General features: G+C 56.0%; 1 protein-coding gene across 1 annotated transcript; it reads left to right on the top strand.

Moving 5' to 3' along the window:
• Nucleotides 1–6,975: 6,975 nt before the first annotated feature.
• KNCN (kinocilin) lies at nucleotides 6,976–10,712 on the top strand. The gene is made up of 4 exons (XM_006762632.2): nucleotides 6,976–7,422; nucleotides 8,404–8,472; nucleotides 9,100–9,174; nucleotides 9,972–10,712. The coding sequence occupies exons 1-4, from the start codon at nucleotides 7,272–7,274 to the stop codon at nucleotides 10,049–10,051; spliced, it is 375 nt and encodes a 124-aa protein (XP_006762695.2). The 5' UTR covers nucleotides 6,976–7,271; the 3' UTR covers nucleotides 10,052–10,712.
• Nucleotides 10,713–13,824: the final 3,112 nt, after the last annotated feature.

Here is a 13,824-nt window from a genome sequence, read left to right on the forward strand (position 1 = left end):
GCTGTCTCAGCACGAGGAGAATGAACTGGCAGAGGAGTCCAAGGCACTGGCCAAGGGCTTCTGCTCTGTGAGGCTTTCTCCACCCTCCAAGTCACGCCTGGCCCGGCGGAGGGCCCTGACCCAGGCAGGCCGCAGTACTGAAGAGGGGCCATGCCCCACACCCACAGCTCTCTGACCGACTCCAGTCACACCTTTCAGGCCCTAGGTCTCTCCAGGCATTGCCCCCTGGAAACCTGTGAGGCCAAAGTCTACAGAGCCCACAAAGGGACCTGCTGTGGGGCTGGAGTAGCTTTCTCACCCACCGAGGCCCTGAGTTTCCCACCCAGCCCCCCATTTCCCCAGGGACCTCAAGGAAAAAGCTTTCTCCAAAGGGGTTGTCTTTGAAAAGGAAAGCAATCACTTGTCACTTTGCATAATCGCCTAAGGCAGGGACGTCTCTGCCGGGCTCCAGCCCACCTGCTCACCCGCCTGCAGATCCTGGATCAGCCTGCCAGCCTGCTCTCCTGAATGGGCAGCGGTGGCTGGGGCAGCAGCCTTCAGGGAGCCAGCCTCAAGAAGCGTCAGCTGACAGAGGCCCTTCCCTCCCTGCCGGTCACCCCCCCACTCTGTCTGTCCTTCCACCTTCCTCTGTCCTCTGGATGTCCTCCCCCTGGGCTGAGCAAAGCCGTCCCCTCAATTCAGGGAAGGGCAGAGAGGCTTTGCATGCCGGAGCCAGATCAGTCTTCCAGTCTGTAGCACAGAGAAGCACATAATCTTTCTTTGCCGTGACCGAAATGTGTCCCTCATTTATCATCCTCTTCCTTGTTTGGGATTGCTGCTAACGTCAGTATTATTTCGTTTTAAAAAGTTTTTTTTTTAACCACGCTATTTTAACCGCCTTCCAGCAAAGATGGGAGTTAAAGCTCCCCGTTGCAAGCCCATGGACTGACTAGAGCGCGCAGAGGTTCGCTCTTTTCCTGAATGCCCATGCGTGTGAAAGGTTTTAATCAGCTGTTTCCTATTATTCTAATTGGTTTTAAGTGACTTAGAGGCCGAGTCTGCTGCTACCTCTCAGGCCTGTTGTGGAAGGCAGCACAGGTCGGGCCTGAGGCAGCCCAGCTGCGCAGGCTGAGGATGTGGTGCTGCTGCCTGCCAGGGAGCACGAAGACGAACCTGGCATCAGATAAGCCGAGCTGCTGAGTTACCTGAAGAAAATGGATATGCATATCTCAGGCAGACATTTACACAGCACCACGCTGCTGTTATACATTGTGCTTGTTTGAATAAAGCTTTTAAACTGTAGCTGTGGCCTTCCTGGTAGTCCTTTCTTCACCTGCAAACCTGAAGAGGAGACCAGACCTCTAAGGAAAGCACCTCATCGGGTTCACAAAACAAGGTGAAGGAGACATGATTGCTTTTCTTTTTCAGGTAAGGAAATGAGGGTCATCAAACATTTGTCCATCTCCTAGTCCGTGCCAAGACCCAGAGATGAGTAAGAAACAGCCTGTGCCTTTCAGGGTCTCCCCATCAGGTAAAGGTGCTGTCAGCAGGCTGGCTTCAAAGCAGGCTTTAACCGATGCGCCCTCCACACGGCCCGGCCCACCACCCAAGTGGGAACAAAGTTCCCCTCTGTCTAAAGCAGCCCTTCTTGAGGATCCATTGTGTGCCAGGTTGGCAACAAAGCAAAATGGCACCTCACATCCACAGCCTGCGTGTTCATCACGCAGGGGCTCTTGTGTGCGTGTCCTGCGTAATCTCAGAGCCAGGCTGGAAAGGACGAAGGCAGGGCCTTTATAAGTTCCCAAGGAGGTGGCAGGAGGGAGGTCTGAGTGTCAGGGCAATGAATGGGCAGAGCAGAGCTGGGAGTGGGGACTAGGGGCTCCTCACTCTGGGGGCGGCGATGGGCCCAGCCACAGCTGTCCTGTCCTGTGAGTGCCTCCGTGTGATGATGACACGCTTTCTGCTGGAAGTCTTCCCTCTGCAGGACCTTCACCACCCTCACATCCCGTCTCCATCTGCCCGGAGTGGGTTGGGCCAGGAAATCAGGCCTGCACCATCGGAGCCTTTTAGCCCCAAGTCTCCCAGTGCTCAGGACCAGGGTATGAGTTTTGTCTCTGGACTCCAGCCCCAGCCTGGTCAGACCTTCAGGTTGGTCCAGCAGGGAGGTGACTTCGAGGAGTTTCCTGGATCACACACTCCCTGCGCCCAGCCCCACTCTGCCCTGCACGCAGCTCCAGCTGGTCCCTCCTGCCTCTGTGCCTGAGCCCAGGCTGTGCCCTCACCACCCACCTCCCACCCCAGACCACCTGCCGGCCCTCCCATCCGCCACTCCTCTGTGTAAATGCTACTGCGCCTGTTCTGGTGTGCTAACTTTAATGTGCACTTAGTAACCAGTTCTTTCTGAGAAGCTCGGGGCATTATCACATGTAATTCTCACAGTAGTCCTGTGTGGAAAGGTGCTATTATTTTACCCTACTTACCCTGAAAAACCAAGTGGAGAAGGGGAAAAATAGCTTGCCCGGGGCTGTACAGCTAAGAAGGTGGAACTGGAATTCTTTCCAGAGAGACTTGGGGTCCCAGAGCTGGACTGCCAGGTTCAACCCCAGCTCTGCCTCTTACTAGCTTTGGGCCTTGGGCAAGTTATTTAATCTCTGAGAGTCTCCGTTTCCTTCACCAAAAATTGGGCAGGTTGTTGTGAGTCACAAATGAACAAATGTAGAGCATTTAGGGCAGTTTCAGGCACACACAGTAAGTCCTCGATAATTGTTAGCTATGATCGTTTTGGTTATTTTTACTATTACCTCCTGTTGCAGAATTACTCATCCTTTCCTGGGCTGTGGGTGGAGCTGGGTCTGGGCTTTCCAGATGGGCCCAGTATCCTGCCCTTTACGGGGGTCCTCTGCTGACAGGCTGCTCTGCCCCTCGGGGGTGAGGTTCCTCTTACCAAGGAAGCAGCAGTGGGTGCTGGGGCCCTGAGTTCTAGTCCTTCCTCTGCCACTGTTCACCAGGCGACTGTAGGAAGGTCACCAGGCCACTGTATGAAGGGCTTTATTCTTCCTGCGGACCAGGCCGTGTGCCTGGCTCTGCTGGCAGGGGCAGATGTGGCAGGCACACAAGGGGAGGCTTTGGGGACCAAAACTGTGGCAGCTGGTTCCCAGGCTCTAGGATTCACACTTAGGTTGGACCTTAGGAGAGAGCTGGTCCCCAGACAGTGGTGTGTGTCAGGCCTCGGCCTCAGCCCCAGCCGCTGCTGGTTCAAGCAGAACCCGAGGACTCCTGTATGAGCCCCATCTGGGCCCGGGCACAGGGACCAGGTGTTTCTCTCGCCAGGTCCCCCACCTGCCTGAGCTCTAGGCCCTCCTTCTTCCCTCCTGACTGCCCCTCACCAAATTAGCTCCAATAGCAGTGCCTGGGGCCTGTGCCAACTGCTCCAGCTACTTAGTCTGGAAGGAAAGGAGGAGCAAGGTTCTCCCATGGCTGGCACTCTTGTTGCCATGGTAGCCGTTGCCTTGGAAGCTGCTTCCTGACTTCAGCTTCCAAACAGCCCGGAAAGCTGCCTGTCCCCCAGGGGATCAGTGAATTAATCATGCTCTTTTCCAGGGTCCTCACCCCTCAAGGAAAATAAACAGAACTAAAGCAAACCCAGGCATTTTTGCCCACTCTTCCCACCCCTACACCACCCTTGGATCTGGAAGGAAAGTTCACGGCAGGCACCCTCCAGAGCTGGTCTCAGGAGACAGAGAGACTGTGTGATGGAACTCAGCGGTGACCCACGGCCTTGACACACCCTGAGTCTGGGTCTGGAGGACCCAGGCTTCAGGGAAGAGGGCTCTGAGGCTTGTGGGGTGGGGCGTGGTGAGCGGTCCGGCTCTAGTGCCTTGAGCTTCCATGTCATTTACCTGTTGTAATAAGCATATTGTCCAAGGACAGATATGCATTTCAGAGATGATACAGCCTGTTTGGAGATGAGAACGGGCAAGCCTTCCTCTCTACATGTGTAATCAATGGAGGAACAAGCATCATAAAAGTTCCGTGTAGCTCTTAATGGCGCTCTCCTGTGATGAGGGAAAAGATGCAGGCTGGACTGATGTTTCAGCCCACAAATCCTAAAAGAGCTTGCAGTGTCTCTTTCTACAGTCTAATAGGGATGCTGAGAAAAGGTATATGGTTTTTCTATGGGAAATCCTGGCCCTTGAGGAATGGGATTTGAGTTGGGGACAGACATGTAACAAAACTCAATGAAAAACACCTAGAAACTGTCTTCAAAGCAGCCAGCATCTTTTGGTAGGTCTGGATCTCAGAGCATTACTAAGCGGAAACATCAATTTGTTGTTCCACTTATTCATGCATTCATTAGTTAATTCTTGGATGTGCCCTGACTAGGAATCGAACCCACAACCTTGGTGTATCAAGATGATGCACTAACCCAGTGGTTGGCAAACTCATTAGTCAACAGAGCCAAATATCAACAGTACAACGATTGAAATTTCTTTTGAGAGCCAAATTTTGTAAACTTAAACTATATAGGTAAGTACATTGTTATTAACTTAATTAGGGTACTCCTAAGGCTTAGGAAGAGCCACACTCAAGGGGCCAAAGAGCCGCATGTGGCTCGCGAGCTGCAGTTTGCCAACCACAGCACTAACCAACTGAGCTACTGGCCAGGGCTCTCTGTGATTTTGGAACTGATAATGGTTCAATGTGTCTCTCCTCCATATTTCCTCCTCTGACCTGTGCCCTGAGGGATTTGCAATGTTAAAGAAAAACTCTAATTTGCTATTTGGTCTCCAGTTTTTAGAGGTCAGAATGTTCTGGAATCGGAAACTCATGATGCACAAGCGTCCCTGACTTCAGCCTCTGCCATCCCCCTCCCCATTCACAAGATGAGCAAAGCCAGACTTCGGCAGAGGCGTGGCTGGCCCAAGTCCCACAATTCCAGGTGGGAGACATGGCCCCAGAGCCCCTGTCTTGCTTATGGGCTGGGCCTTACACCATGAGAGGAGCCAGCACAGGCCCTGCCATCAGGGTTATGCAAACACATTATGGAGGCGGGGGCCCTGTGGAGGATGTTCAGATTCCCAAAGCTCGACATCTCTTGTTTTCATGGACAATTATTTTGACGGCTCCTTCTAAAACTAGCCAGTGGGGGATCAATTACGTGTAACAGAAACATGGTCTGTCATTTGATGCCTAATTAGAGGAATAATCAGACCTCATCCTGGTGAGAGGCACAGGGGATATTGGCAGCAGTGGCTGAGGCTGAGGAATGTCCACCTCCCGGGGCTTTCTCCTATGAGCCAGGATCATGGCCCAGGGAGCCCATGGGTGCTCTGCAGGCACCTCGCCTCTCTACACACCTTTGAGTTCACACCTGTCCCCGCCCAGGCCTCTCTCCAGCATCTGGGCATGCCTTCCCTTGGCTGAAGCTCAGTCAGGTGACTCTGGCCTTCCTAGGCCCCCCTCCCCCACCAAGGAGAGCCCATGTCACAGACAGAGGTCCCATGGTGCCCTCGGCCCTCCTCATTGCCCACCTGAGGTGGTTGTGAGGGTCCATGCCTTCTCTGAGCTCTGGTCCCCTCTGGCCATGCATTCTGTGGCGCTCACTCCCTGCAACTGCCCTCAGGGCTCACAGGCTACAGAAGGGACACAGAGAGAATGAGGATTGATGGTGGGCATTTCGGGACATGGCAGCAGTGCTGGGCAGCCCACCCACTTGGGCACCATCAGCAATGGCTTCACAGAGTGGGGGCTGGCTGAGCAGGGTCCCGAAGGATGAGGAGGTATTAACTAGACTGCAGGGGCCAGGCAGACACTCAGCAGGAGGGGAGGGACCAGGGCCGGGGCAGCCTTGGAGGCAAAGACCATGGGCCCAGCTGTGCTAGACTACAGATGTGGTGGGAGAGATGGGGATCTAAAGAGAAGCCAGTGGGGTCGGGTGATGGACCCTGGGTACTATGCCCAGGTGTGTAGGTCCAGGGCTAAGGTTAGGGCCATATTCTGGGACCGGGGAGCCTATAGGGCCATATAGGGCCACAGAACACAATCAGTGATGAGGGCCAGAACTGGGGCGGGGGCAGGGGGGAGGGGGACAGGGCTGGGCTGCCTGGGCTGGGTGAGTGCTGCCCAACCTCAAGTTGCTGGATCCTGCCAGCAACTTGTCAGATAGGCTGGGCAGAGGAGCTCAGGCCAGAGGTCGGGAGGTGCCAGCCATGTCCCAGTCTCCTGACCCAGGCCACGGTCACCAGCCCCCACCTGGGCTGATTCCAATCCCAATTCCTCTCCCAGCCCTAGCCCTCGGGGCCCCCACAGCTCTTCCCTGTCAGCTCCCTGCCAGGGTTCCCAGGAGGCTAGAAGGGCTCACTCTCTCAGCCCACTGAAAACTAAAGAGGAGTGAGTACCAAGCCTAACTGAGGAGAAGGGTGTGGGGGGAGAGAGGGAGGGCAGGCATACAGAGTGGATTTGAAGGGACACCTCTCCTTCTCCTCCTGTCCTAGTTGCTGTTCCTGTCTCTCGAGTCTCCTCCAGGTCTCCTTCCCTCGCTCTGTCTCTGAGTCCCCAAGCAGAGCCCCAGGTGCACCTCCAAGCCAAAGGGACAGCAGAGTGAGTCCTGAGTATGTGGCCAGGGAGTCTCCTCACATCCCTGGCTACTGAACCCCACATGAAGCCAGTAGCTCAGTGTGCCCTGTCAGGGACCAGTAGTGGAACCTGGGCTGACTGCCCTAGGGGGCCGCTGGGACCCAGGCAGCAGCTCACATTGCAACCTCATGAATAACTCAGCACCTCCCTGCTGCCTGCCTCTCAGAGGAACCTGGCCCCTGGACCAACCCCCCTCCACACACACACTTCTTTAAATTTTAATAAGCCAGGGCTCAGTGGCGGCTGAGCAGGCTCCTGGGAGCTGGGGCAGGATGTCCTGGGCAGGGGAGCTTGGGCTGAGCTCTCCCAGGAGGAGGCAGGCAGTGGAGGACCCCATGGGGCAGGCCCCGCTCTCCAGCACTGGGTGTGGCCAGGCAGGAGTCCCCAAAATGGTCCCCAGCTTCAGAGGCCTTTAGGGAAGGAACAATAGCTGGGGTGACCTGGAAGAGATCTTAGGTCAAGGTGGGGGACACCGAGGAGAGTGTGGGATAGGGTTGCAGATAAATCTAAGGGTGACAAGCCCAGAATCTTACTGCCCAGAAACTCCCACCCTGAAGGTGGAGCTCCAACAAGGGACAGCCAAGAGGACCAAGACCGCCAGGGCTTTTACGGGAACCGGCCCCACTGGCTGGCCACGGTGCCCTGGGTAGGCCTGCATGGACATCCCCATCAGCAGCAGAGACTTCCGCTGCCTGCAGCTGGCGTGCGTGGCCCTGGGCCTGGTGGCCGGCAGCATCATCATCGGCGTCTCCGTGTCCAAAGCTGCAGCCGCTCTGGGTGGTATCTTTATTGGCGCTGCTGGTCTGGGTGAGCAGGTGCTGGGCTCAGAGAGGGGGCAGGGGCAGGGGCAGGGGCAAGTGAACAGAAAACGAAGGGAAGACCTGGGACAATAGAAATTGGTCGGAGAGGGTGGAAGCTAGAGCAAGGCAGCTTTGGGGGGTACAGGGAGGGAGAGGAAGGTTGGGGTGAGGTTCCCTCTATGGATGGCCGGGAAAGGAGCTGTGCCCCATTCCTCTCTGGCTGCTCCCCCTCTGGTTCTCCAGTCTCAGGCCTGGGCTCTTGGGCTTGTGGTAGGATTCATAAGCCTGCTGGTGGGGCTATGGGAGCAGATAAAAGGGGACCAAGTTCCCAGTGAACCCTCCTTGAGCCAAGACAGGATGTAGCTCAGTATGTCTCAGCAGCAGATCTGTCTGTCCAGGCATCTGTCCGTCTGTGTATCTGGGCCAGTCCCACTGATGTGCGCACAGTGATGCTGAATACCATCCCTCACCCCCCACTCCACCACCCTGGGCCAAACGGAACCAGAAGCACTAGGCTGTGGGCTCTGGGCATCTGTACCTGCAAACTCCAGCCAAGGGCCACGGACACTTGGTCTGGGGATACAGTGGGAATGGCAGGGCAGGACCCACTCTTCTGCTACCCCCTCTCCAGGTCTGGGCGGACAGGAGCATGCTGAGGAGCCGCCCCCGCCCCCAGCCCTACCCTGGGGGAGTTGGTGGTGATTGTGGCAGCTGAGCCTATTTCCAGTGGTTGGTGGGGCCTGTAGCCCCTTCCCCAGATAGGCACTGCTCTCTGCCCCTCCGGGGACCCGCTGTTCGAGAGCGGCCCGTGCACACACTCACAGGCTCACACTGACCCACCCACAGTCCCAACCTGCACACTCCTCCGTGCATGTCCAATGTCACCCTTATAAACCACCCCTGGGCTCACAGCCACCCACAGCTTCATGCAGCTCCCACCCCCCAGGTCCCTCCCCATCACAGAACCCCTCTGTGTCTCTCTTCCCAGGACTCCTCATGTTGGCTTACCCCTTCCTGAAGGCTCGGTTCAACCTAGACCACATCCTGCCTAACATAGGTGAGTCCTCTCCCCGTCCCCAGCATTCTCTGCCAAAGTCTGTGCGAGACCCTTTGTATGTAAGTCTGCGGCCCACTGTGCAGGGAACAGAGCCCACATGTGCAACTGCTCCTGCTTGTGTGTGTTGGAGTTGTGTGTGTGTGTGTGTGTGTGTGTGTTTGGGCGTGTGGTTCAGGCATTGCTATGACTACAGTACAGCACATTCCAGCCTGCTGCAAAAGTGCCTAACACTGCTCAGAGCACCTAAAACTCCCATCTCCCCTGATAGATTTTCCATCTCCCCCAAACCTCCAAAATCTCCACATCTCTCTACTTCATCCCTGAGCCACCATAAAACCTTTCTCCCTTAAGACCTTAGCACCCTTATATAGCCTCCACCTCCCCAAATACACCCTCCCATCTCATCAATCCCATGGGGCTTTACATATCCCCAGTTCCCTACCATCTTCTCCTTCAAGGCTCTTTCCCCATCTCCACCCAACCCCACACCAGCCCAGATAGTGTAGAAGACCTAAAAGAACTGTGGAGCAAAGACAGCCGCAGGAATGGAGATTAGACAACAGGAAGGACTTCCCTTTCCAAAACTGGCTTAGTGACCAGGGAGCTCGGGGTGGTCTCATTCTGCAGGGAACCTGAGAGTCCACCCCCATCCAGCGCCAGACCAAGGGGAGGGAAGATCCAACGCCAATGGCAATAAAGAGGGTAAGTACCAGAAATTCCAGAATCCTTCTGCCTTTCCCCTCTGGCTGAGCGGCTCTGTGGGACCCATGAGAAACCTTGGGGGGCAATCAGAAGGGATCTCCCCAGCCCCAGAGAGCCCGCAGAGTTGGGTAGTTCTTCCATATGTTTAGTCAAAACCCTTCTTGCTCCAAGCTGAGCTTAGCTCCTCTTGTTTGTCCTCAGGGCCTGGGATCGTCAGCACCTCGCTGCCCCTCCCCCCCCTCCATCCCATGCCCCAGTTCATTTTCTCACTCTCCTCTCCCACTGTAGAACCCAACTCTCAGAGCTGGTACCTGAAACTGGCACCTTCCTCCTGCTCCATCTCCACACACTGGAAAATTCCAGGCAGCCCAGCCCGCAGTGCCTGCCACCAGCGGGAGGATGCCTCAGCTCAGCATAGGTCCCATGCCAGACACTGTTCCCAGCACTTTACATATATTAATTCATCCCAGTCTCAGAACAACCATATGAGGAAGGTACTGTAATTAGCCCCACTTTACATACGGGGCACAGGGAAATTAAGCGACATAGCTTGGAAGTAGTGGGGCTAGAACTGAGCCCAGGCAGTCAGGCCCCAGTTCCTGCCTCTAACCCCACATCAGGCTGCAGTCCTCTGGAAGGGCCATTCTGGCCATCCACGCCTCTATGAATGGGGCTGAAACTGCCTCCTGGGCCTCCCCCTCTCCCTAGTCCATCCCACTCTGCTCCAGGTCCCTCTGGGTAGCTCTGACCCAGAGACCTGTCTACTCAGGCAGCCCTGTCCTGGTTTCTCCCCCCAGGAGTCCGAAGCAGCCTGGCCACTGTGAGCAGAACCTTGGAGAAGCTGAAGCCAGGGGCCCGGGGGACTGGGGAGGGCTGAGCCCCTGGCTGAGGGGCTGTCCCCTGCCCTGCTCTGCCCTCCCTTCCTGCCTGCCACCCGGATTTCAGAGCCCTCCTGGGTCCAAACCAGAAATGAACCAGGACCTGGAGATATCAGACCTGCACTCACCTGGCCAAGGCTCTTGGCAACGGGATCCACAGAGTGGGGTCCGGAAGTCTGAAACAAGATGTCGCTGGAAGCCCCACGGGGGTCTTTGTTTTAGGCTCTTGACCTGGATTTTCTCTCTGGACTTCAGCTCAGCTTCCTTCCACTTTCTATCTACTGACTGGTTTCTGTGGAATTTAGGGTCCAGGGATACCCCGGTCTCTTGCTTCAGCCTGATCACAGAAGTGAACCACAGGCCCACAGGAACCACAGACAGAGTCCTGGCTGGGCCCTTCAGCCCCCAGGCCTGGCCCTGGGCCTCTAGAGCTCACTGGCTGAATAGAGGGGCTGGATCTGATTCTTTTGGGGATATTAAAACTCCGTGCAACTCCTCAGGGACCTTAGCAGCAGTGAACCTGAGGGGGAGTGGGAGGTGAGGGGGGGAGAAGGATCCTAAACAAACCAAGTGGTCACTGTCATGACGGGGGGCTTCCAGGAGGAGGTGGCTCCTGAGCTGAGCCGGCCCCTGAGACTCTTGGTATTTGACTCCAGACAAGACATCCAACCTCCTTCTCCTCCCCACCCTCCACCCTCTCACTGCTCCTGAACACTCAGAACACATCCAGCCTCCAAGCCCTGGCTCATGTTCTCCTGGAGGCGCTTCTGCTCCTCTCTGCCTTTCAAAACCCCCACCTTTAAAGGCCTCGTCCCAAGAATCCCTTAACCACAGCTCCCTCCTGGTCCTTCCACCAGCTTGTGTCTCCCTCTCTCGATAGTCTTCAGGCAGGTTGAAGTCTTCTTTTTCATGAAATAATTATTAATCCTATTTAAGCCTACTATGTGTTGCCCTTTTCCTGTCACCATCAAGTCCCAAAGGGCTCAATAAATGTTAATGGCTTCATTGTAATGGAAAAAACATTCCCCGGGCTTTCTCTACAGATCCACCTCAGGGCCCCATGCACCCACAGGCTTGGGGTGAGGAGGACCTGGCCCACGTGCAAGTGACTGCAGAAAACATTATTCCTCCTTCCACACCACTCTTCATACACATGCACCTTCATGATCTCTTTGGAGGCACCTGTTTGTGGCCTCTGTCCTGGTCTGGTGAGCAAAAAGACAGAGCTAGAAAGAATCTCATTCTGAAAGGTTCCGTGCAGGTGGCACCTCCTCTTGGAGGCCTCCCCTGATTTCTCTGTGCTCCCACCACCCCAGGTCTCCCTCCATCATAGCCCACATCACTCTGAATGGCCCTTGTCTATTTCTCCTCTTGAGGGTAAGGGGAAGAGAGCTGGGCATACAGAAAATACCCAGTGGATGTTGGAAAACCCAACCAAAAGCGGGAGAGACCATCTCACTGTACAGATGGGAAAGTTGAGACTCTATAGGGAAAGGACTCATCAAATCCCAAGGTGGGAGATTGTGGAGCCATGCCTTGCACCAGGTCTCCTCTCTCTCCCCGCCCAAGAGCTATTTTCTGCACAGGCCACAAGGACCAGCTCCCTGACCATGGAGGGACAGGGCTCCCTCAAGGGGCTCAATGTCATATACTCTGGCCCATTGTGGAGTGTTTCATTCTTCCAGCCTTTGGGAAGTCAGCTCCCCTCCTTGCCTTTTCCTCATCCCCTCCTCCTTCCTGCTCCTGCTCCTGCCTCTTCCCCTTTTCTTTCTCCTCTCCCGAAACCTCATTATCATCAATAGTAGTCAGGCTTGGCGGCCCCTCCTTGATCAATAAGGAACCCTTCCTCCTGTCTATCTTCAATTCTCACGTGCAGCACCCCCAAAAGTGCCCAAGGCTGGAGGGGGTGGGAGTGGGGCAAGGGGAGCCTGGGCTCTCCCAACCAGGCCCACCATCAACCCTTCCCAGCCATGATCTCCCCAAAGGCTGACAGGGCAAGGCACAGAGCAGTGGGGGTCAGAGTGGAATAAATTAAGGAATGAACATATAGAAAGGCACTGGAGCCCTAGCCGGTTTGGCTCAGTGGATAGAGTGTCAGCCTGTGGACCAAGGATCCCAGCCTGGGGACCAAGAATTAGATTGGGGATTTGATTCTGGTCAAGGGCACATACCTCTGTACCTCCGTTGCAGGCTCCTCCCTGACCCAGGCCCTGGTCGGGGGCTTGTGCAGGAGGCAACCAATCAATGGGTTTCTCTCACATCAATGTTTCTCTCTGTCTTTCCCTCTCTCTTCCACTCTCTCTAAATATCAATGGGAAAATGTCCTCATTGAGGATTTAAGAAAGAAAGAAAGAAAGAAAGAAAGAAAGAAAGAAAGAAAGAAAGAAAGAAAGAAAGAAAGAAAGGAAGGAAGAAAGAAAGAAAGAACAAAAGAAAGAAAGAAAGGCACTGGAGAATTGTGTGGGGTTCAAAGGACCCTTGAAACTGGGTGGGAGTTCTTGAGGCCACGTCTGGCTCCTCTTTTCCCCCACCCCCACCCCCACCCCCAATATCAGCTCCTTGAGACTCCTTCCCCCAGTGCAGGTGAATGTCCAGATACTCCCTCCCCAAGCCTGTCTCCACTCCGGCACCCCCACACCCTCAACCTGGTCACAGGCGTGGTCCATGTAGAGACACAGGCCTTCTCCCCACCCCTGCTTTGGAAGAAGGTGAGGTTGGGCCTAGGGGACAGGGGTGGAGTGGTGGGCAGTGTTACGGGGAAGTGCCCTCTCACCTCTGAGCAGCTCCTGAACTCTGCAATATTTAAGCACGGGAAGGGTGTGGACAGGGCCAGGTCACTGGACCTGCTGTGTCCACGCTCTGTTCAATAAACGAAATCAGTTCTGTCCAATAGTGGTGGCCGTGGCTGTGCCTGGCGGGCCCCTGGCTGGGTGGTGGGGAGGGTGCTTGGTCCAGGCAGTGCACTAGGCCAACCTGGGGACTGACCGCGGGGGGTGGAGCCTGGAGTTAAGACTCACATCCTTGTTCTGGCCCCGTGCCTCAGCTTCCTCACCTGCAGGTCAGGACAGCAGCCCCCTCACAGGACCGCTGTCAGGGTGGAGGGAGTCTGGCACCAGCTCACATAGGGAGGGCTGTGTGGGGATGGGAGGATGGATGACAGGGAGGCAGAGGGGCTCTTCCAGCTGAACCCCGAGTCTGGAAAGTCGCCCCTCAGATGCCACCCGGTCTCGCTAACACAGCCCAGGCTGGTGGCCTCGAGCCCGCACTCCCTCCTCATTCTTTCGCCCCAAGAGCCCTTCCCCATCGCTCTGGGGAGACACCGTCCCCTGAGAGGCTGTGGCCACACCCCTTTCTAGGGGCAGGATTGGTGGAGGGTGGCTGGGGAAGGGTGATGGAGAACAATCCCATCTCTGGAAGAATCTCCCCGCTCCCACAGCTCCGTCCCCACCCCCTCCGAGGAAATCCGTCTGAGGCTGCAGACAGACCCAGGGGGACCCGCATCCCTCGCTGGAGGGTGAGCGGCGCTGTGTCCACCGCGGACTCAGAAAGTCCAGACCGGAGCTTGTGGGCGGCTGGGGTCTCGGCCGGGGGCTTGAGACCCACAACGACGCCGAAGGGGGAGGGGAGACGCGCGGCGAGGAGGAGCGGGGAGCAGGACACTTCGTGAGATCATCGCTCCTCCTGGGGTCAGAGGGAACGAGGGGCCGCGACCACGTTGGAATCTGCGCGCCTGGCCGCCGCCCATCACCCGCGTTCTCTCGGCCCTCCCCGC

The sequence above is a fragment of the Myotis davidii genome, unplaced genomic scaffold (genome assembly GCF_000327345.1).
Source record: "Myotis davidii unplaced genomic scaffold, ASM32734v1 scaffold458, whole genome shotgun sequence".
NCBI classification, from domain to species: domain Eukaryota; kingdom Metazoa; phylum Chordata; class Mammalia; order Chiroptera; family Vespertilionidae; genus Myotis; species Myotis davidii.

What these genes read in the sequence shown, in the direction of transcription:
- KNCN (XM_006762632.2), top strand. Translation starts at nt 7,272, where the DNA reads ATGGACATCCCCATCAGCAGCAGAGACTTCCGCTGCCTGCAGCTGGCG. An exon ending in TATTGGCGCTGCTGGTCTGG is followed by an intron (nt 7,423 to 8,403) that starts GTGAGCAGGTGC and finishes CTCTCTTCCCAG; the next exon opens with GACTCCTCATGTTGGCTTAC. An exon ending in CGCCAATGGCAATAAAGAGG is followed by an intron (nt 9,175 to 9,971) that starts GTAAGTACCAGA and finishes TTCTCCCCCCAG; the next exon opens with GAGTCCGAAGCAGCCTGGCC.